General features: G+C 37.3%; 4 protein-coding genes across 5 annotated transcripts; 2 read left to right on the top strand and 2 right to left on the bottom strand.

The window, feature by feature from the left end:
- Nucleotides 1–6,071: 6,071 nt before the first annotated feature.
- Nucleotides 6,072–8,448, bottom strand: LOC129801496 (N6-adenosine-methyltransferase MT-A70-like protein). Its single transcript, XM_055846604.1, has 3 exons — nt 8,193–8,448; nt 6,872–8,130; nt 6,072–6,803 (listed from the first exon to the last, which is right to left on the bottom strand). The coding sequence occupies exons 1-3, from the start codon at nt 8,407–8,409 to the stop codon at nt 6,570–6,572; spliced, it is 1,710 nt and encodes a 569-aa protein (XP_055702579.1). The 5' UTR covers nt 8,410–8,448; the 3' UTR covers nt 6,072–6,569.
- A 41-nt stretch (nt 8,449–8,489) lies between these two features.
- On the top strand, nt 8,490–9,076 carry LOC129801623 (DNA-directed RNA polymerases I, II, and III subunit RPABC5). Of its 2 annotated transcripts, none has more exons than XM_055846847.1 (3): nt 8,490–8,612; nt 8,699–8,811; nt 8,876–9,076. In XM_055846847.1, the coding sequence occupies exons 2-3, from the start codon at nt 8,717–8,719 to the stop codon at nt 8,982–8,984; spliced, it is 204 nt and encodes a 67-aa protein (XP_055702822.1). In that variant the 5' UTR covers nt 8,490–8,612; nt 8,699–8,716; the 3' UTR covers nt 8,985–9,076. The 2 variants fall into 2 exon arrangements, with proteins under 2 accessions (XP_055702822.1, XP_055702821.1); XM_055846846.1 differs by having other exon boundaries at nt 8,491–8,612; nt 8,683–8,811.
- Nucleotides 9,048–9,683, bottom strand: LOC129801615 (uncharacterized). The gene is made up of 2 exons (XM_055846838.1): nt 9,466–9,683; nt 9,048–9,395 (listed from the first exon to the last, which is right to left on the bottom strand). The coding sequence occupies exons 1-2, from the start codon at nt 9,533–9,535 to the stop codon at nt 9,112–9,114; spliced, it is 354 nt and encodes a 117-aa protein (XP_055702813.1). The 5' UTR covers nt 9,536–9,683; the 3' UTR covers nt 9,048–9,111.
- A 5,197-nt stretch (nt 9,684–14,880) lies between these two features.
- Nucleotides 14,881–18,840, top strand: LOC129800983 (uncharacterized protein K02A2.6-like). Its single transcript, XM_055845732.1, has one exon. It carries the CDS (start codon nt 14,881–14,883, stop codon nt 18,838–18,840), a length of 3,960 nt encoding a protein of 1,319 aa, XP_055701707.1.
- The last annotated feature ends 2,467 nt before the right edge of the window (nt 18,841–21,307 follow it).

The following is a 21,307-nucleotide window of genomic DNA, read 5'->3' as shown; positions in this document are numbered from 1 at the left end:
ACACAGATATCACCAGTGTTGATCTTGTTGATCTTTTGGTGGGATTCAGATAAATACTGAAGCAGAGGATCATGAGAATTTGTGCTCGAGATATTGTGAATTTGCTGGAAGAAGGAAAAAAAGACGTCCTGTGGGGTCTTTTTGGGTTTCGATTTTCAATAGGCGAGCTGCCTTTAGCACCACCAACAGAGACTTCTGCATCTTATATTGCTTCTACGGTGATCAATTTTCTTCTACTTGAAACTGATGCTCAAAAAAATAAATGCTTCGGAAAATTTAATTAAAGCAAACCCGATTGAATTTGTTCGTTAGCAAAAAAATTCTTGTGAGAGTTAATTGCACAATTTAAATGAGTAAAGTTAAATTCTATCGAGAAATTCTAAACGGTCGATTGTGCCTTGTATCTCTGGAAAACTATGCTCATCCCAAATCAGACCGTCAAATCACCTTCTTCCCAGCCCTTTTGGGTTTTCAGGTGGACTTTAGTTGCTTCTCTGGATACTTCGGACCACCAGACATTGGGCAAGTCTACGAGTATATTGTGACACTCAGAAGAATTCTCGATGATCGTTCTCATTCGAGAAAAATAATTGTGCTATTTGAGCATGAAAATTCCCGAGAAAATCTAACAAATGCGGCTTTTCTCGTGGGAGCCTTTGCGATTCTCGTTCTAAGATACTCCACTGAGAAAGTGTGTGAGATCCTAAATATTTCATCAGGTCCCTATCTTTCCTTTCGAGACACTTCAAACGTAAAATCAGCTCCGAGATTGCCTCTCGTGCATTTTTTCTCTAGCCTGGAAAAAGCATCTCTTCCGTCTAAAATCTGTAGGCTCTTTTATTTGGAAACATTTGATGTAGAAATGTACAGATATCTCCAGAGTGCTGAAGGAGGAGATATAACATGGGTGGTTCCTGGAAAATTTATTGCTTTTCCAGCGCCTCAGAAGACTAACAAAGGACGTCACAATGTAAAAAAATACGTTAAATACTTCCTGGAACAAAATGTGAGAACGGTCGTGAGATGCTGCACACCAAATTACAGTGCTAATTTGTAAGAATCTCCAAGGGATTAATAACTTGACTATTTTACAGAGAATGCAATGCAAAATAATGCAAAAATTTTCATTAAAAAATCAAGAATATTCTGTGACATTTTCTCGTGAGTTTTTAGGGTCATTAATTTTTATAAGTTATAAAACTATCTTCTGTTCTTTTGACCAATTTTTTACATGTTTGTACTTACGGTTTTAAGTAGGAATTAGTTTAAACTAGAAATTTTGGATAAAACTTAGTTTTAATTAAGATTCTTTGCAGTCGCATTTAGAAAGCGATTTTGCATTTAATCTCATTTTTTCTGGACTGATTTTTGTATCAGTTATCGCTTATTTTGGCTAAAAATGGAGGTTGCGTAGCGTCGAAGCAATCGAAATTGTTATTTTTCGAACGATCCCAAAAACTCAGCTAAAACACGGTTTTAGAAGGGGAGATTAGGAATGGCGGGTAAATGAAGCTCATGTTAACGATCCTTCCTCGATAACGCTGAAAGGTGGAGGTTTTTAGGAATCAACAAAACGAGGCATTACTACTCCCTCGGTAGATTTCTAGCCTCTCGAGCAATAACAACCCGTCAAATAATATCTGCAGATATCTTTAAGATTTCTGTAGAGAAAATCTACACCTCTACAGAATATCTGCAGATAAATTCTGTAGATATTCTTACGAATTTTATTTGGGCTTGGGACAAAATTCGTCAGAATATTTCGGCAGATTTTCTGACGAATCTCTAGACGAATTTCTGTAGATATTCTGCCGATTTTTTCTACATTCCAGACTTTCCAGACAAGATGTGTCAGAAAAGATGGAAAAATTTTTCACTGAAGTTTGCAAAATTCAATAGAGTTATATTTTGTGTTATCACGGTGTTTATATAAAATAAAGAATTCTGCGACGCCGTGTTACAAATAGAGAAAAGTGAAGTGAAAACTTTAAACAGAGTGTCGACCAAAATTTCGTGTTTTTGTATCATTCGATTGGCGATTTTTAAGAAATTAGTATTTTTGCTCGCAGTTTTTTTACGTATCTAAAATGTGTACTCGGTAATGCTTGTTAAGCAGAGCATACAATTTTCTTTATAACTTTTACAGTTTCTTCATATCAACAATATTTTTGTGAAGTAATGGAGGTTATGCAAATTTTCTAGGGAGAAATTCTGCCGAGAATCTGCAGATTTTCTCTGAATGTACTAGAATATACCGTTAAAATTCAAAAAACCTCAGAGTAAAATCGGCAGGTAGAATAATGATTTGACGGGAAGATAATGGAGAGTCTTGTAATTCAAAAACTCATCTGAATGTTAAAAATTACAAAGTCAGTTTAAAACATGCTTTTTCTTCATTTATATTTTATATCATTTATATTTACAATTTATGAGTTATATTCTCGAAATATTAAAAAAAAAAATGATTTTTTCCAAATTTTTAGTTTTATGGAAAATATATTTTTTCAAGGGGTGTCACTCAGGGAGAAATTCTTGTTATTCACACGAGAAACAATTCGCGTAATTTGGGATACTAAAAAAATCGTAAATCTTAAAAAATGTTTTAGAAAATCCAAGAAATTTGAATTTGCTTCGAGAAATCCGAAAAACTCAAGAAATATTTCACAAATCCCGAGAAACCCAAAAAAATATTTTGCGAAACTTGAGAAACCCTAATAACCTAATTTCTGCTCCAAATGAGAATACAGCATTTTTTCTTGATAAACACAAAATTAAATTTTGAATCATATAATTATGTCACAATTATGTCACAATTTTATCCATATTAATAAGTTTTAAAGGAGAAGCCCGAATTACAAAGTCAAAAAAGGTCTAGGGGTAAGTGGCGCACTTTTGAAATGGGGCAGCTTTGAAATTGCGTTTTTTCTCCTATTTTTAAATGGAACTGAATCTTATCATTATGTAACGTTAATTTAAAAGTAAGAGAAAAAATCCAATTTCAAAGATGCCCCACTTCAAAAGTGTCCCACTTCCCTCTATATTTTTTATTGCTTAAATAAATAAATAAACTATCTAAGAATATATCATAAAAATTTCAGAAATCAATTCCAAATATTTCCGAAAAGACAGAGACGAAAGCAAAGGAGCACCTAGTAAACTTACAAGTGCCCAGTCCAAATGAACATCCAAAATTTTCAAACGCGTTTTCTCCATCTTCTCATCTCATTTTACTGCTCGACCTCCACAGAGAGAGCAGTATAAAAGTAATCTCTTGATTTCTTCACTCCTCAAAATATAGAACTTCCATTCCCCGGGGACCACTTTTCTCAACAAATCTTCGCGTGTCAGACGATTTCTAAGAAATGGCGCCACGCTGTTTGTCCGTCCGGCGGTCAAAAGTTCTCGAGACCAAATGGTAAGAGATAGAAACTTGTGATTTTGGAGGACTTCCATAACTCTGGGATCATTAACATCTGGGTTTTTGGTCAGGCGAACATTTCGTCCTTATACGACAATACCGTTGAATCAATCCTAACGGGTTTTCAAGGTCAACATTTAAAAAGGTTCTAAGGAGCGTATTTCTAATCCGAATGTTATCATGTTTGAGATCGTTAGAAAGGTTTTGGAATTCCTGACAAGCCTGAACTACAGTAGACTCTCGCTAATTCGGCTCTTTTAAGATCGGGCTACTTTTTAATTCGAGCGGCAGTTAAATTCGAAAAGAGTTTGTTGACATTTTTCAAGTTCGATTATAATTATCAAATGAAGCAAATATGCTCAAATTAATCATAAGTTGTCTTAATTTTGATGTGATTTTGCATTATTAAGTGGATTTCATGCAATTTATAATAGCAAGGAGCATGTAAACTCAATATGAGTATGCAAATTAACAAAAAATCGTTACATTTCAAAAAACGTGACGCCCTAATTTATCTCTAATTCGGTTGACATTTCGGTCCCAAATGCCCGAATTTGAGAAAGTCTACTGTAATTCTAATCGGTTATAACCCAGTTCATAACCGATAACTAATTTATATTCCAAATTCAATTATATTATTTTTATGATATTTTGGGGGATCGTTTGAGTGGTTCAAACTGTTCAATAAATCGATAAACGGAAAATGATGCAAAAGTAGTAGCTTAACTGCTCTAATTTCTTATCAATCACGATTTCTTGGAAAATTTAATTTAGGATTGGATTATCAAAAATAAGTAACCTATTAGGTTTTCAAAAACCAATAAATTTGCACACTATTTAGGATTTGAAGACCTTCAGCAACTAGGCTAAACCTCTAGTCTGAAGACCGCTTAGGAGAGACCGAGGCAAAATTAGTCAGCGAATGAAATTTTTATTACGTATAATTTACAAAAAATGTTAGTAATCAGGTTTATAAATATATTAATGATCAGGAAGGGAGGTGTTTATTTCGATAAAATTATGGTTTCCTCAATATTCCTTGTATGGTAAACTATACCATCCCAATATCTAATACCATACGTGACCAATTTTGCCCCAAACTATCCTACTTTTGAGATATCGCATAGCGTCTAATTTACGAGTTCAAGCATTCCGCAAAGCTCGGAGGTTTCTCCTACCCTTTTTCCCAAAAAAAAAATTAGGCACTTTCTTTAACCCTTTAACGAAGAGACACTTTTCACGGACTGAAAATCAACAATAAAAATTAAACTGGGAAACATAATCAATGATAAGTCTTACATCTAACCTTGGAAAGTCCAACAGAGTCTGATTCGGTATATTTTGTGCTTCTATGACCGATAGGGACAAAAATAGCCCAAAAATTTAAGTAAATTTTGCTGACAATACCAATGAATAATATTTTTCGTCTTAATGAAAAATATTACGTATGAGTATTGTAGTTTTTATCGCCAAAAGAGCTTTGCTTAAAAACAATTGGAAGTATAAAAATAAATAAAATCTATTATTAATTTGAGAATTTAAAAATTCGTCATTTTTTAGCTTAAATATTTACTACATAGCAAATAGCTAGAGACTTGCAAAAAATATTGTAGATCCCTTCAACCTTCTACTTTACAATTACGTACAGACATTAGAATAAAATAACTTTAGGTAGTCAGGAAAAATTATTTTCTTTATGGGACAACGGTGTTCCAATCGTCCTTAAAGGGTTAAATTACACTGCGCAACAGTGATTTTGTCCCTAGGTTCTCGTGCTATTTTTTCTATTACTAGGGTCAAATGATTTACGAAAATACTTATCATTTTGATTTCATTTTGTTTTTGCATCTGGAATCTAGGCAAAACCGTTTTTGACGTTTTTTTGGGTGCCTATATGTCCGATTCTGCTGAACCGACTTATTTCTTAATAGGGGAATATTTGTTCTCCTTTAAATGCCCGATAATCCTCTGGGCAGATGGAGTTCGTGCAACTGACACCAGGGGCGCTGTAGTCTCATATATGTCAGAAAACATGGAAAAATGGAACTTTTTAGCAACTTTAATCAAAAATATCTCGAAAAATAAGAACTGCCTCTAACAATCTGTTTTGTGGGTTTGATAGTGAATTTTATAAGCTACATTTTCATCCATGTGCAGCTTTTCTCTCAGATTGTTTTTTAACCTCGAAATTGAGGTTCAAACGAAAATCGAGCACTTAGCCAGCTAGAGAAAACCTTCATAATTTCGGGTGTTAATATTTTTTTCCTACCTATTAGGCAACACCAGCCTTTATTATAATATTTTATGATTAAATATCGATAATATGGTGATTGTTATATGCTATTTTAATTACTTAGATGTTATTTTATTACTTGGAAATTTGTATAAAGATTTAACTTATTATACAAGTTCAAAAACTAGTAGTTTTATTTTTCTTTTAGTTTTATTTAAGATTAGTTTAACACGATCGAATTAAGATCGTTTAACACGGCAAAAGACTATACAGCCTGAGAAAAAGGATTTCCGCCCTTTGACTTCTGAGGCTGGTCACCAATGCTAAGTCGGCGGCGCACGTATTTAATTTTAATTCAATTTAATTATTAATATTAATAAAAATAATTAACTAATTATATTGAAGATAATTAGACCTTGATTTATCATTGTTTAATTTTTATTTGAATTATTATCAATTTCTACATTTCATTACTTACTAATTTCCTATGCATTAAAGTGAAAATTTATAAAATACTCAAGTTATTAACCCCTCGATCTTTGTCCCGTTTTCGCAAATTTCTGTATACTTATCAAAATGAGATATTTTTTGCAGATTTCTAAGAGCTGGCATCGCTCACTACGATTTGTTCTACGAGGACTGCACAGCTCCAAGTGTTCAGCTGATGGAAAAGTTCCTGGAGATTGCTGAGAAATCTGGAATTGTAGCTGTCCATTGCTATGCTGGACTCGGGCGTACAGGTACCCTCATAGCAGCTTTCCTGATAAAGTACACCGATTTCACTGCCTTGGAAGCAGTAGCTTGGCTCAGAATTCTGCGTCCTGGGAGTGTAATTGGCATTCAGCAGGAATTCCTGCAGACCCAGGAGGAGAATCTCAAGCGCGCAGGTGGGATGAGGTGAGCAATTTGAGAGGAGGATTATGGGATGGTTTTTGTCGTTGGTGCCATGCAATTCCCATCTGGATAGCGTTTTTCAAATTGACTAACCAATTCCGGATCAACCAACCGAATTCCATCCAGTTGATTGCCCAGTGTTATCCAATTGGGTTGGACATTGTGTGGTCGACCGAAGAGTTCAATCTTTCTCGTGCCAGGACTCAATCTTTCGATGATTCCGTAAATCTCATCTGGCTTGTGACTCGTGGCTCTTACCTGGAAATTATAAAATGGAATTAAATGGAATTAAATGGGATTGACAGTTCAGTTCAGTTTTCTTTTACCTCTGCTACAATGACATCACAGTCGAGACCTCTATTGAGATTAGTAGGATTCCCCTTCATGCCCACCAGGCAGTGCTCTTTGCCGTGATTCAGCCAATGCCCTGTACGTCCTGTCCGGATGATCCTCTGCAGTTGATTGGTCTTCACCCAGATCAGTTCATCCACCCTCTCGTAGCCCCAAAGCTTCAGGCATTCCCTACCCAGTTCCATGGCTCTGCCGGTCACCCAGAGGAAAATGAGTCCATCATCCTGAAGGGCAGGAACTCCCAATTGCCTCATCTCGTCATCAGACATTGTTCCATAAGGTAACTCCATGTGAATGTCCCAAGGAGGATCAGCCATCACCACGGCGAATTTTCCCAGGACTGTCATGTCCAGGTATCTGAGATCGCACTGGATCCACTGAGGTGGATACATTGTGGCTGCTGGATCGATTGTGCGCTTAGCAATGGTCAGAGGGCGTCCAGTATCAGCATCTGGCCGGACAGCATCCAAAGCATCCACCTCATAGTGGACATATTTGCAGGAATCCATGTGAAAGCACGTATTGAGGAAGCTGCAATCTCCTAGACTCTCATCCGTGTGAGCCTGGATGATCTTCTTGAAGTGGAGTTTGTTGCATTCCTTCGAACCATCATCCATGGATGGAGAATCTCCCTCCTGGGCTCTGACACATTCAGCCCGTGTCCCATGTGGACAGAACTCCATCACCTGAGCTCCACCATGGGACTTGAATTTCTCAGCCAGAGAACGCTCCTTTGCTGTGGGCTTGGACAAAAGTTCCAGAATTTCCTCGCCTACTTGTTTATTTTGCTTCTCCCTCGTCGACGGCATCGAAAGTAGGGACATAAGGTCAGTGGAGTCTCTTGTGGAGGATTTTCTCTCACTCCCAGGTGTTTTTACCATCTTCTCTGCTCTATCTTCATCATCATCCTCCCTCTTTCGCTTCACAACTTCTTCATCAGCTTTTAGCCCAATCTCACTGTCTCCTGCGAGATCCTGATACAGCTTCAGAACCTTTGGATGATCCACCTGGATGACTTCATAGCCCATTTCTGTGTCAATACTTACATCCTTGACACTAATGGCATTCAAAGTGGCCAGTTTCTGCAGGTAGTAGTGCAGAGAGACAGTCACTGAACCACCTGATGATGTCACTTTGGAGATCTTCTGGGACAATTGCTGAGAATTCAGAGGAAGGATCAGGCTTGCATCACTCAGAATCTGGAGGAGACTCTTTTCAACTTCTGGATCGGCGTCTATTTGGAGAAATTATCAATCAGTCTTTGCTTAAAAATGAGACCACGCCAGGAAAACTTACCAACGTCGATCTTTATAACTGGTACAAGTGCCTTTTTCTCCTCAATACTACCAGTCTGGGCCCCAGGACTCCCGACAGAAGTAGATCCAACTCCTCTAGCTCCTGTTGATGCTGTTCCAAGAATATCTTGTCTTTCCTTCTTCCGTTTCTCAAGACGCTCTCGCAGGCTGTTCCGTTTGCTCTTGAGCGCCTGGATTTCATCCCAGCCATCGGACATCTTTTTTTAAATAAAGCCAAAAGAGAACACTCCAAAAACTCCGCCGGTGGATCACAGAAAGCCACCTTAAAAACCTAACCTCAAAAACAGTTGCCCGACATTTGACTTGTAAACAAAAACAACGCATCTGCGGAAAATTCTGTTTCTTGCAAAAATTAGGTGGAGAATTACTAAAGAATTCACTGAATTCTCTTTCTAAACTTGTAAGTCTCCCCAACTTGTTGGAATTTTATCAATAGAACTCTATTTAACAACATTTCCCTCATTTTTCAGTCATATAACCTCAAAGTGTCCGGGAGTCGCCAGAATGATCATCCCAATTCGGTGTTTTACCTGTGGAAAGGTTATAGGCAATAAATGGGAAGCCTATTTGGGGCTCTTGCAAGCAGAATACACTGAGGGGTAAGCCAAGAAAACAACGATCATTAATATCAGTTCATCTAAAAAGGAATTTATTTTTCTGTAGAGATGCCTTGGATGCTCTAGGCCTGAAGCGATACTGTTGCCGAAGAATGCTCCTGGGTCACGTGGATCTAATTGAAAAACTTCTGAACTACGCCCCTCTGGAGAAATAAAATTGTGAGTCTCGTATTTTGTTAAAAAAAAAACACTTTTCGGTTTATGGATAAAAAGATAACTTTGAATGGAAAGATGAACATTTTTATTGAATTTTATAAAAAACTCTTTTAAATTCTTTGTGGTTCATCTGCCCCCACCAAAAGAATTTGATTGAGCACTCGCTGAGGATCCACTGAGTCCTCCGCCAAATCCATTGTTTGAACCGAATGAGTTCGAAGTGGCACTCGATTGGGAATTTGAGAAGCCTCCTCCTCTGTTGCCAAGTCCTGGTCCACCACTACCCCGTCTAGAAGGACGAGGAGGATTCCTACGGTTGCCGTAGCCTCCTCCCGAACCCCCTCCATAGCCTCCTCCGTAACCTCCTCCATAGCCTCCTCCTCCTCCGTAGCCTCTACCATGGTCTGAATCTGAAGTAACAAAAATCCCACAATTTTATTTCACTAAAATCACAAGATCTAATTAAAAAAAAATAATCACCTCTATGAGGATACGCAGATATAGCACAGAAAGCCAGGAAGATGACCAAAAGGAATAAAGTTAATCTCATTTTCACAAAAAAATAAAATAAACTTTTATATATCTTGAGACTCTTGAGAGATCCTACAAATTCTAGGTTCCTCCGGGCAGATACTACTTCAAGCCTCTCAAGTGGTTGTCTTTTATATGTGCGTCCCTCGTTTATAGCATTTTGGTCAGGGGAAAAGAGTGGGAATAAAGGTGGATTTTCTAAGTGAGAAAAAAACGACGGTTCAATAAACAAATGCTGGAAGTCATAAATCTTTTTTTTTTTAAATTATTCGAAAAATTCAGGAATCATAAGTAGACGAGAAATAATCATATCAATTCCTCTATATAACTATTTGGCGTTGTAAAAACTGAATCATATTTTATAAATGCATTTGCGAATATGTTGGACTATTTTTCAAAAAAAAAAAGATAATTTTTTTCTGTATGATTTTTATAATGAAAATGTACCACTTGAGCGCTTTTAAAATAGTTTGAAAGATTTTTTTTATGAATAGGGGAAGTGCTTGTAATTTGGAACAGGGTGAATAGGGTAACGTGTGGTATTTCGGGACACTTTTTAGTATTTTCAAATTTCAAACAGCCTAATGACTACTCAAATTATTTTTTTCTTTCTTGATACAAATATTTATGTTCCTTATTCTATCCAGAATAAGATTCTTACCGAAAAATGTAGAAAATGCATAATTTTTTATTCAGAATAGCAAAAAATGTAAAGAAGTAAGAATGGCGTATTTCGGGACAATTGGGTATTTCACAATTTACCTTAAAGTAGAACATCTAAACTTTACTCTTTCATTAAAATTTTGTTTAAATTTCACTTGAAAATTTTGGCTTAAATCGAAAAAAACTCGGCACTGTGTTGACATCTGCAAAATTGACCACACTGAAGGTTTTGTTAAAAGTGGAATGTGATACTCACAATTCACGAGTATTTCACACTTTAAATTAAATTAAATTTCAGAAGTTTTATATTTGTCTGATACGTAAAGAGCTTGAAATTTCATATAGAACTTAAAAATAATAAGAGAGGATTTTTGATGTGTCCAGAAATACCCATATTATGTCCCGAAAAGCACCTTGTCCAGAAATACCACACATTACCCTATAAGCACCAATGTCCTAAATTTAAAGTGTACAATTTTCAATACAACTTCAAGTTTTTTACGAAATAAGTCGTACGTTTGGGAAAAATTCTTGTTCCGAAATAAGTCATACGTTTGGAAAAAATTGGGATTAAGGAAAAGTTTGTTGGTAAATGTTTTATGTATCAACAATTATCTCTTGTAAAGAACTATTGCTAATGTCCAGTACTAAAATTGGGATCCAGTCTTGATGGTATGTTGAGGAATGAATGTCTTATAAATGTCTTATTTTTGGCGTTTTATTTTCAATCTAAAATAGGTGCAGAATGGTGAGAGATACAGACTTGGGACCTTTGGGGGACCCCCCAGAAGCTGAGCCTGGGACCATTAATATGTCCCTTATTTTTCCTCCACCCCTCCCCTTCCTCTCCAAAATATTTTTTTTTGTGATTGCTCGAAAACACGTCGTGCGATTTCTTTTTTTCAATTCTGTATATGTTTTAGAGAAACATATAAATTGTCCCAGGGTCAACTTATGGGGGGTCCGCTGAAGGTCCCAAGTCCCAATCTCTCACCATTTTGTATCCAGATATTCAAATACATAAAAAGGATGTTCTTTTTATTGCTCATTCTGCAAAATTTGAGATATAAAAAATGTCATATCGGTAATAACTGTTGAATTCTACTTCTGCATACTAAAAGTTTAGAACAAATTCTAGCCTGTAATGTTAATCACAGTCCATTTTTTAGTAATTAACTATCTACCGGAGCTCTTTGAAAAAAACACGAAAAATGGACAACTTCAACATATCGATTCCTCAACTTACCATCGTGATAGGATCCCCATATTATCCATGAACATGGAAGATAGTTCATACACAAGATATTTGCAAATAATAAAAACATTCTCTTAAACCATTCCTTAATCCCTAATTCTTCGCCAAATGTACGACTTATTTCGGAACGGAAGGAGTATTACTTAGAAGTGTTGTTTGGAACCTTGACAAGCTACTCTATCGTCTTTGCTTTTCTTAAAATTAATCTTATTACAGTTTAAAAATGAATAAATATGTAGAAATGAATTTGACTATAATTTTTGACATCATACTTGTAATTTTGGACAGTTAATCCGCCACAATAGGATGCAAACATTATAATGCCCATTGTTGTCCATGTCAAGAACTAAACTTACTGAGTCCTCTTTCTACTTATGAGAAGGACCGGAAGGAACCGTAGGATATCCCAAAGTGCCTGGTTTCTTATAATTCTTTAAAAAATTGACTTCGTCACTCCAAGTACGCGCAGATTCACATATTCTCTTACCTTTCCGGGACTCTTTTTAGGCTTTTTTATATACAAAATTCAATGCCTTTAGTGTTAATATCTTCTGAAAAGAATAAATATTTAGAAAGAATACAATGTTCATTAAATATTGTAAGAAGATGCCATAATTTTAATCAATTTATTTGTAGTGTCCGATTTTACCCTCAAAGTGTCCCAAATTACAAGCAGTTGCTCTAATTGTATGACATTTTATGAATAAATGAAAAATTCAGAACGGTAGACCACGGGTAACTCATAAGAGAAAAAATATATATATTTCCTACAATTAATTTATTAGTCTCAGTCAGAACGAGTGAACTACAAATCATCGGTTCTTATCTGAGACAGCAGAAATTCCTGCCTCCACTTGGGTTTGGATTGAGGACCTTTAGCGAAAGGTCCTCAGTTCAAATCCGAGTGGAGGCAGGAATTTTTCCTGTTTCAGATGAAAACTAAAGATTGGTTTCAGTCAGGATCCGTTATGACTGAATCCAATAACAAACTCACAAAATTTGTTTGGGCTTCCAAATAAAGCTGAATACATGTTCAAATGTCCAAAGCTCTACAATAAATTAGTTAAATTATTTGAGTTTTAGGATGCGTTTCTTAGGGATTCAGTAAATGTTACTGGGTTATTTATAAAGGTTATTATATTTCTGTAAACGTAAACATTTCTGTTTCTTGGGAGCGTTTTCATATTGTTTTTAAAAGAATTCCTTCTTTTACTCCTTTTACTTCAATGCCTTTGCATGATTCAGAAAGGTTCTTCGTCCGATTGTTTTGCATTCTTGAAATGAGTTACACCTTATCCGAAGGAACTTCACACGCATACACATTTTGATCCGTACATTAATAAAAAATTGAGTCCATAAATATTAAAAGGCAAAGTATTGCAGCTTTGTGAAGAAAAATTGGATTTCGCGAACAACGCGAAGTACGACGAAGATTTCAAAGTTATAAACCCTCAAATTAATCGCATAGAGTGCTAATGTGTTTCTTCTCACTTTTTTATTAAAAATATTCCAAAAATATACACTCTTAAATTTAAAAAAAAAATTAAAAGTTTACAAAAGAGCGCATTATCTAAAAATCAATTTCCAAATTAACATCCTCCTGACGAGTTATGACTTAAACGACTTCAGCTAAAAACCGGCAGCGTTTTGCATCATCGCCGAAGATTCTCTAAGCTGAGATGCTAATGAAATTGTTGGTCAGAGGAGAGAATGAGGTAGTTAAATAATATCCAGAAGGTGAGAATGAGGAGACACGGAAATAATCAATTTGTCTCAGCGACCGAAGAAGAAGCTGCAAAAGGGATAACATTTATCAAACAAATTAATAGACACTTTCACTGATGATCACTCACGGAAAACCACTGTAAGAATCTGAGGCTGAAGAAGCTTGGGCGGCAGAATTGGATGCTGTAAATCCTCCGTAAAGTGGTCCAATTCCACCGCCAAATGTTGCGGATTGCGATGTTGCCTGAGAATTTGCTGAAGATGAACTTCCAAGTGGTATAAAACTGAAGAATGGAAGGAAATTAAACTGAGGACGAGCCTGGGAAGTGCTCAAAATCACAATAATTAGGAAAATTAGGGAGAATCTCATTTTGTAGGCTTGAGAAGTAAACGACTGCCTGGAAATCCCATTTTTCGCTATTTATATGAGATCAGAAGAACATAATTATCATTTATTCTTTCTCAAAGACAATGACGATCCATAATTTTTTGGGTAACAGCTGAGTGGACAGGGCAAATATTTGCGGGAAAAGCAGAGGTTTGAGAGGGATTTTTTTTCTGTTGAACAAAACAACTAGTTTTTCACGGCGCAAATGACGATGCCCAATCAATTAACAATCTATGAGATGTTTATGGAAAGAATTACCATCATTCGTGACATCATTTGTTGAAGCTTTTTTTTTGATGAAAATCCCCTTTGGAGCAAGTTTATTAATATTGCATAATTTTCAAAAAAAAAAAATGTCTGTGAAGAAAGTTCAACAAACTGAAGAAAACGAATTAAAGCTCAAAGACGCTTGTTGGTCTAATCTAATTGCAATTGATATTACCGTCTTCTTACCTGGTGTTTGTTAGGTGAGATTCGTAATAATTTTACAATCCTGCTAAAATTTCATGTCGTTCGATCGAGCTCAAACTTGACCAAAATGTGTCATCACTTCCTGATCCCGAATATATGGGGGGCTAAGTTACGTTCTCGGCCGGCCGCTCTTTGGAGCTTAATATCTCCCAAAAGAAAGATATCGACTTGCGGTTTTCGGCAAAGGTTATATATCGGGTGAAAATTACAACTTGGTGCATTGATTCCCAACCCCCCACCCCTCCTTTCGCCATTTTGAATACCCCCATTTTTTTGTTTTCTCAATAGCTCCGCCCCTATGGCATCGATCGGGTTCAAATTTTTAGTATGTTATAGCTGGCCCTTAGAGCATTCGATCAATCCCAAACTTAAGGTCCCCTGACCCTGACCCAACCAAAACCAAAAATCCTGAAAAGGACGAGATTTCATCGATCCTCAAAAAAAAGTTATGCTCGATCGACGAAGGAGTAAATTCGCTTGCACGTTCATGGTCAGTTCCAGAATGTCATTTTTTCTGATAAGAAAAATTTTCTATTGCGCAATTGATGTACAAACAAAATTATTGTTTCTATCTGAAGTGTTACATTTAAACTGTAAGATTTAGAAGCTTTCATATACAACTTCACACGGTCAGACACATGTGACCAACTTCGTGTGTGTGCTTTTGTCAAGTGATTGAGAAATAATAAAGACACAAGAATTCTCTAGATATCTCTTTCAATCGGCGCCAAGGATAAGATTAAGATTTCATACATTTCACAGGTGGAATATTTAACAACTGGCGCCAAGGATAAGATTAAGATTTCATACATTTCACAGGTGGAATATTTAACAACTGGCGATCGAGGTGAACACAAAGAAAATGGCTACTGCTCAAGAATACAGAGGAAATCCCGTTTGCGGTGAATTTAAGAAAGACATGTCCTGGGAAATTTACAAGGAGCGCTTGGAGTTCTGGTTTGAAACTCGAGGAATCACCGATGAAGGTGAAAAGAGAGCGCATCTGTTTGCTGTTGCAGGACAGGATATTCTTGAGTTGGCTCAGGCCTTAACTGGAGGCGCTGTGAGAAGTCATTCGTACACACAAATTGTATCTAAGATTTCTACGCATATGGACGCTCAGAGAAACATGCGTAGAGAGAGATTTCACTTCTTCCAGAGGGAGCAGAGAGAAGGGGAGACCATCAAACAATTTGTTATGGCCCTCCATGTCCTTGCTCGTTATTGCAAATTTCACGACGTGGAAGATATGATTACTGATCGGATGGTTTGTGGTGTGCGAGATGTGTCTTTGAGAAAAAAATTGCTTGAGCATCCGGCTTTGAAGTTCGATGAGGCAATGGAAATTGCATTGGCTTCAGAATCAGCGGATGCTGGAGCTAAGGAGATGACAAAGGCAATAGTGTCTGAAGTTCACAAGACTTGTGTGGCAGGGGAAGCCACTGTAGACAAAGTGAGGTTATGCTTTCGCTGTGGAAACCCTCATGACCCAGAGAGGTGTTGGGCTAAGGACAGGAAATGCCATTTTTGCAAGAAAAAGGGACATATTAGATCAAAATGTGTTGCAATGAAGGAAGGAAAAAACATTCATGCTACTACTGATGCGTCAGATAGCGATGAAGAGAAGGTGAAACATCTGTCTGGAAGAGTAGGAGGCGTAAATGTTTTGGGGCAAATCTGTCCGGAAGAGTGCGTCGATGTGCAGATCAATGGTGTGACGACCGGAATGGAGGTGGATTCTGGAGCGACTGTATCAGTGATGCCAGTACAAATTTGGAAGAAAATTGCGAATCCTGGTACGGAGTTAAAAAAATCATCAATTCATCTCAAGACATGGCTTAGTCAGGGTGTAGTCATTCTTGGAGAGGTGAATGTGGAAGTAACTCTTGGCAAGAAAAAAGCAATTTTGCCTTTACTGATCACAGAAAAGGGTGGATCACCTCTATTGGGACGCAATTGGTTTAAACCTCTGGGAATCGAAATTCGGATAGCCGCAGTAGAAGAAGCTGTGGACTTGAAGACTATTAAAGAGGTATGTGATCGTTACAAGTGTGTTTTTGAGAATAAGTTGGGCAAGTCTGTTAGGGGAGAAGTTAAGATTGAATTAAAAGAGGACGCACAGCCACGTTTTTTCAAAAGTCGGGCTGTACCTTTTGCAATTAAAGAAGAAGTAGGTCAGGAATTGGACAGGTTGGTGGAACAGGAAATCTTGGAGCCCGTGAATTTCTCGGAGTGGGCAACACCTATTTGTATTGCTCGGAAAAAGAACGGAGAAATTCGCATTTGTGGAGATTATCGTTCAACTGTCAATGAGGCCTCCCGGACGAACGATTATCCTTTACCTACTGTCAGGGAGCTATTGGCCAATTGCAAAGGGAAGATTTTCTCAAAGTTAGATTTAACTCAGGCATACCAGCAGCTGCCCGTGAGCGAGGAAACTGCTCATCTGCTCACAATCAATACTCACCAAGGTCTATACAGAGTCAAAAGGCTTCAATTCGGAATCTCAGCAGCTCCGGGATTGTTTCAGAAATTCATGGATTCGCTACTGCAGGGAATTCCCGGTGTGCAAGTGTACTTGGATGACATTCTCATTGTGAGTGATACACCCAAGGAGCATTATGATCGTTTGGCTGAAGTTCTTGGAAGGCTGAAGGGTGCTAACCTCACTATAAAAAGGGACAAATGCGTTTTTGGGGCACCCAAGGTTCAATTTGTGGGTTTTTCCATTTCCGGGGATGGTGTACATACCCTGGAGGATCATGTGACTGCTATTAGGAGAGCACCCACTCCAAAAAACAAAACTGAATTGCAGGCTTGGTTGGGTATGATAAACTTTTATGCCCGATTTATTCCCAATAGGGCTACAATGGCAGAGTGTCTCTTTCGTTTGCTGGATGACAACACTACTTGGAATTGGACGAAGGAACACGATGATGCTATGGAAAAATTGAAGAAGGCTTTGGAATCTGCAAGTGTTTTGACACATTACGACCTGAAAAAACCTTTAGTGTTGTCGTGTGACAGCTCACCATATGGAATTGGAGCGGTTTTGGCACATCGCACAGAGGAGGGGGAAAAACCCATTGCATATTTTTCAAGAACATTGTCGAAGTGTCAAAGAAATTATGCTCAGATTGACAAAGAGGCACTGGCAGTGATGTCTGGAGTGTGTCATTTTCATCAATATTTGGCTGGTCGTGAATTCATTATTATAACCGATCACAAACCATTGCTGGGAATATTCAATCCGACTAGAAATATACAGGAAGCAATTTCACCCCGAATGCTTCGTTGGAGACTGATTGTCGGGGCCTATAAATATCGGATTGAATACAGGAAGGGTACACTACATGGAAATGCTGATGCATTGAGTCGACTGCCACTTCCTTGGCCAATTATTGATGTGGAGGAACCTGATAATGGCGGTCACATTGCTATGTTAGAAGTCGAGAGTGGACCTGTGACCGCGAAACAAATTCAGAAATGGACAAGGAAGGACTCAACGTTGAGCAGAGTAAAAAGATGGGTACTGGATGGATTTCCTGAACATTGCTCAGATATAGAGCTGAAAACTTATTTTGACAAAAGATCTGAGATTTCAATTGAAAAGGACATTTTGCTTTGGGGAGTCCGTGTTATTATCCCTGAGAGAGCTAGAAAATCATTATTGGAGACACTTCATCAAGCCCATAATGGAATTGTGGCTATGAAGATGTCGGCGAGAGCATATTTTTGGTGGCCAAAAATGGATAAGGATATCGAGGACACAGTTAGACAGTGCGAAACATGTCAAGTTTTAAGGAATGACCCGCCAAAGGCACCACTTTGTGACAACAAGGAAAGCAAGAGACCCTGGCACAAGCTGCATGTAGATTTCGCGGGTCCGTTTATGGATAGAAATTTTCTGGTTGTAGTGGATGATATGTCGAAATGGTTGGAAGTGCGTGTGGTACGGGCGCAGTCATCAGTTGAAGTGATCAAGGTTTTCCGAGATTTATTCGCAACGCATGGAATTCCTGCTGAAGTATGCAGTGACAACGGACGAGCTTTTGTGTCTGAGGAAATGAAGGAGTTTTGGTGTAGTCATGGAATTAAACATTTCACAGTAGCGCCCTACCATCCATCGTCGAATGGACTTGCAGAACGAATGGTTCAGTCAGTGAAAGACAAGTTAAAGAAATTGGATGGAGATATCGAGAGTCGAGTTCGTGAGCTTCTGATGAATCAACACACAACCCCACATGCAACGACGGGAAAAAGTCCAGCAGAACTTTTGATGGGAAGGCGTTTGAAAACATTGCTCAGCAAGGTACTTCCAGACGAATTGGAGGAGGGAAGGAAAGTAGATGGACAAGCAAGACAATTCGCTGTTGGAGATCACGTTTTTGCCAGAAATTATGGATCTGGTCCAAAATGGATTGCGGCCACCATTGTTGAAAAGACTGGACCAGTTTCATATCAAGTTCAGTTGGAATCAGGAGTACTATGGCGTCGGCACATTAATCAGCTGATTTCAAGGACATTAGGTACTTCAGCGCAGCCGAATGTGATTCAAGAAAATCCACAGGAAGAAATTGTTATTCCGGTTCCATCCGAAAACTTTTCTGAGGAAGACATCGAGACAGAAAATCAAGAAATATTGATATCGGATGATACACCAGCTCCATTAACGTCAGAAAACAGTCAGATGCAGATGGATCCGGTTTCACCAAGAAGTGTCGAAAGACCTGTTCGTGAACGACGACCACCAAGTTATCTGAAGGATTATCATACTTACAAGATTGAAGGGGGAAGGGGATTTGTTACATTTAAACTGTAAGATTTAGAAGCTTTCATATACAACTTCACACGGTCAGACACATGTGACCAACTTCGTGTGTGTGCTTTTGTCAAGTGATTGAGAAATAATAAAGACACAAGAATTCTCTAGATATCTCTTTCAATCGGCGCCAAGGATAAGATTAAGATTTCATACATTTCACAGGTGGAATATTTAACATGAAGGAAAGATCATACGATAATTTAGAGTTGGATGTTCGAATGACCACCGAAAGTCAAGGATAACCTTATTTGGAGGTCTGAACTTCCTTGAGGACAAATTATCGCTTTTCACTAAGGTTTTTAAGCTATACCGTCAAAATGAATGCCAATGTGTTTCTGGAAATTGTCCTGGAAGGGGTGTTGGAGTCGTGGACAAACAAAAATTTTAGTAAGAAATAATGGAAGTTCGATCAAGACTCGACAACATCGCAGAAATCACGCTCCGAACAAGATTTGCCTAAAAAAATGTTTTGCCCTTCATTTTGAGAAAAAATTACCTCCACAATTCTTGGATGCAAAATCGTTTGACTTCTCCAAAAGAGGCATTTTGTTGGTCAAGGTTAGGACTAAAAAGTAGCAAAGTGCCGAGGAGCTGAAGGCAGCCCTTCCTCGCGAATAGCAGGACAATCAGAAGGCTGACATTCCTGCAAACTGCGATAGCACTTCCAACAGACTTAAGACCATATTAAGTCAAAATAAGATCGTATTGAACAAAACCGATAATATTCTAAAATTTTGATGTATTTACTACCAATTTTTATTTATTTAAAAAAAAAATTGAACGAAAAATGAGGATAATAGGGTAAGTGCTCATAATTTTGGACAGTTTCTAAATTTGGACACTTTGAGGGTAAAATTGGACACTAAAAATAAATTGATTAAAATGATGGATTTTTATTCCAATATTTGATGAAAAATGAATTCTATCTAAATATTTGTTCTTTTTGGAAGATTTTGACACTAAATACGTTAAATTTTGAATATGATTTGAGTTGAAATTGCTTTGTTGAAAATTCAGTGTGAGCAATTGCTTACGAGAAATATGACAGAACTTCGTGGCTTACTTCAGTCTTATTTAGTTTTGGTGAAGTACTAACAAAGTTTGTTCGCTGTTTTGAGTGATATTATTGAATATTCATTGAATATTGTGTTGATTCACGTTACTGATGATTTGTACATTTGACCTGAAGTGAGATTTGCCTTGTGAATTATATTTTTCGTGTGAAAAATGGGAAATTTTTTAAGACATTCACCAGTGAGGTGATGATTCTTATTTCGGACAGGTGTTTTTCTCACGAAATTTCGTGAAGTTTTAGCTTTTGTGATGACTAGGTTGGACAAATGCCTGGAGAAACAAAGGAGCATCATCTCTACGAAAGAGATGTAGCGAGAAAAGCCTTGAAAGGCTCCCGGAAAGGTCAGGGAATGAGCGAATCTGCACGTACTTGGAGTATCGAAGTCAACTCACTTTAATAAATGATATGGAAAGTTTCCGGGCTTCTGTGACATTCTACGTTTCCCTTACATGAACAGGAAGAGGACTTGGTAAGATTGGTTCATGAAATGAAGAACAATGGGCATCCTGTTGAGGCGGATTAGCTGTCCAAATTTACAGCCAAGTTGGACAAATTAATAAACAAGTTGTCCAAAATAAGAGCCAAATTCACCTCTACATATCAATTCATTTTTAAACGTATTAAAACTAATTTTAGTAAAAATAAGACGATAAATAGTTTGTCAAGTTTCGAAACAACCCTTCTGAAAAGAGAGTAACAAGAAATGTCAATTAGTATTGAAAATATCGCACTTCAAACTTGGAACTTCGATGCTTATAAGCAGACTGTCCAAAATTATAAGCGCTTCCCCTATAGCGCTTTAGTTTGTTGTATTTTTTTCAGCCACCCTGTACATATATTTTCAGCTAAATTGAAATAGGTTAGCATTTGGTGCTCGCCGGACAGCTAATATTTTGAAGTTTCAAAATGAAAATTAGAGAAAATATATTTTCTTTTAGTCTTCAAGAACCATGTAATCTCAAACTTTTCCTTTTAACAGTTTTTTTTAATGTAAAAGCAATGAAAACCCCTGAAGCATATTTCTCAACTGATTTGCACAATTTTAAATTCTCATGGAAGATCTTACGATTTCGGATAAATCCCTGGTTATGAAGCTGTAATGAAAATGTCATATATAAGATTCCTTCAACTTTCTATTTTGCAATAACGTACACACATAAGGAAAAAATAACTTTAGGCAGTCAGGAAAAATTATGTTATTTATGGGACACCGGTGTTCCAATCGTCCTTAAAGGGTTAACAGAACCCATTCCCACCCAATTCTTCAACCTAATAATCCGACCGGTTATATTTCTAAGCAACAAATACTTATAGGAAATTTACAGCCCTACAATTTTCCTGAATACAATTTTTCGAATGAAAATTTGCTTCTTGGTCCATTTTTTTTAA

This window comes from Phlebotomus papatasi, chromosome 2 (genome assembly GCF_024763615.1).
Source record: "Phlebotomus papatasi isolate M1 chromosome 2, Ppap_2.1, whole genome shotgun sequence".
Lineage (NCBI taxonomy): Eukaryota > Metazoa > Arthropoda > Insecta > Diptera > Psychodidae > Phlebotomus > Phlebotomus papatasi.
This window is presented reverse-complemented; position numbering and strand designations above follow the sequence as displayed.

What these genes read in the sequence shown, in the direction of transcription:
- LOC129801496 (XM_055846604.1), bottom strand. Translation starts at nt 8,409, where the DNA reads ATGTCCGATGGCTGGGATGAAATCCAGGCGCTCAAGAGCAAACGGAAC. An exon ending in AGTTATAAAGATCGACGTTG is followed by an intron (nt 8,131 to 8,192) that starts GTAAGTTTTCCT and finishes TTCTCCAAATAG; the next exon opens with ACGCCGATCCAGAAGTTGAA. An exon ending in GTGATGTCATTGTAGCAGAG is followed by an intron (nt 6,804 to 6,871) that starts GTAAAAGAAAAC and finishes TATAATTTCCAG; the next exon opens with GTAAGAGCCACGAGTCACAA.
- LOC129801623 (XM_055846847.1), top strand. Translation starts at nt 8,717, where the DNA reads ATGATCATCCCAATTCGGTGTTTTACCTGTGGAAAGGTTATAGGCAAT. An exon ending in CAAGCAGAATACACTGAGGG is followed by an intron (nt 8,812 to 8,875) that starts GTAAGCCAAGAA and finishes ATTTTTCTGTAG; the next exon opens with AGATGCCTTGGATGCTCTAG.
- LOC129801615 (XM_055846838.1), bottom strand. Translation starts at nt 9,535, where the DNA reads ATGAGATTAACTTTATTCCTTTTGGTCATCTTCCTGGCTTTCTGTGCT. An exon ending in ATCTGCGTATCCTCATAGAG is followed by an intron (nt 9,396 to 9,465) that starts GTGATTATTTTT and finishes TTGTTACTTCAG; the next exon opens with ATTCAGACCATGGTAGAGGC.
- LOC129800983 (XM_055845732.1), top strand. Translation starts at nt 14,881, where the DNA reads ATGGCTACTGCTCAAGAATACAGAGGAAATCCCGTTTGCGGTGAATTT.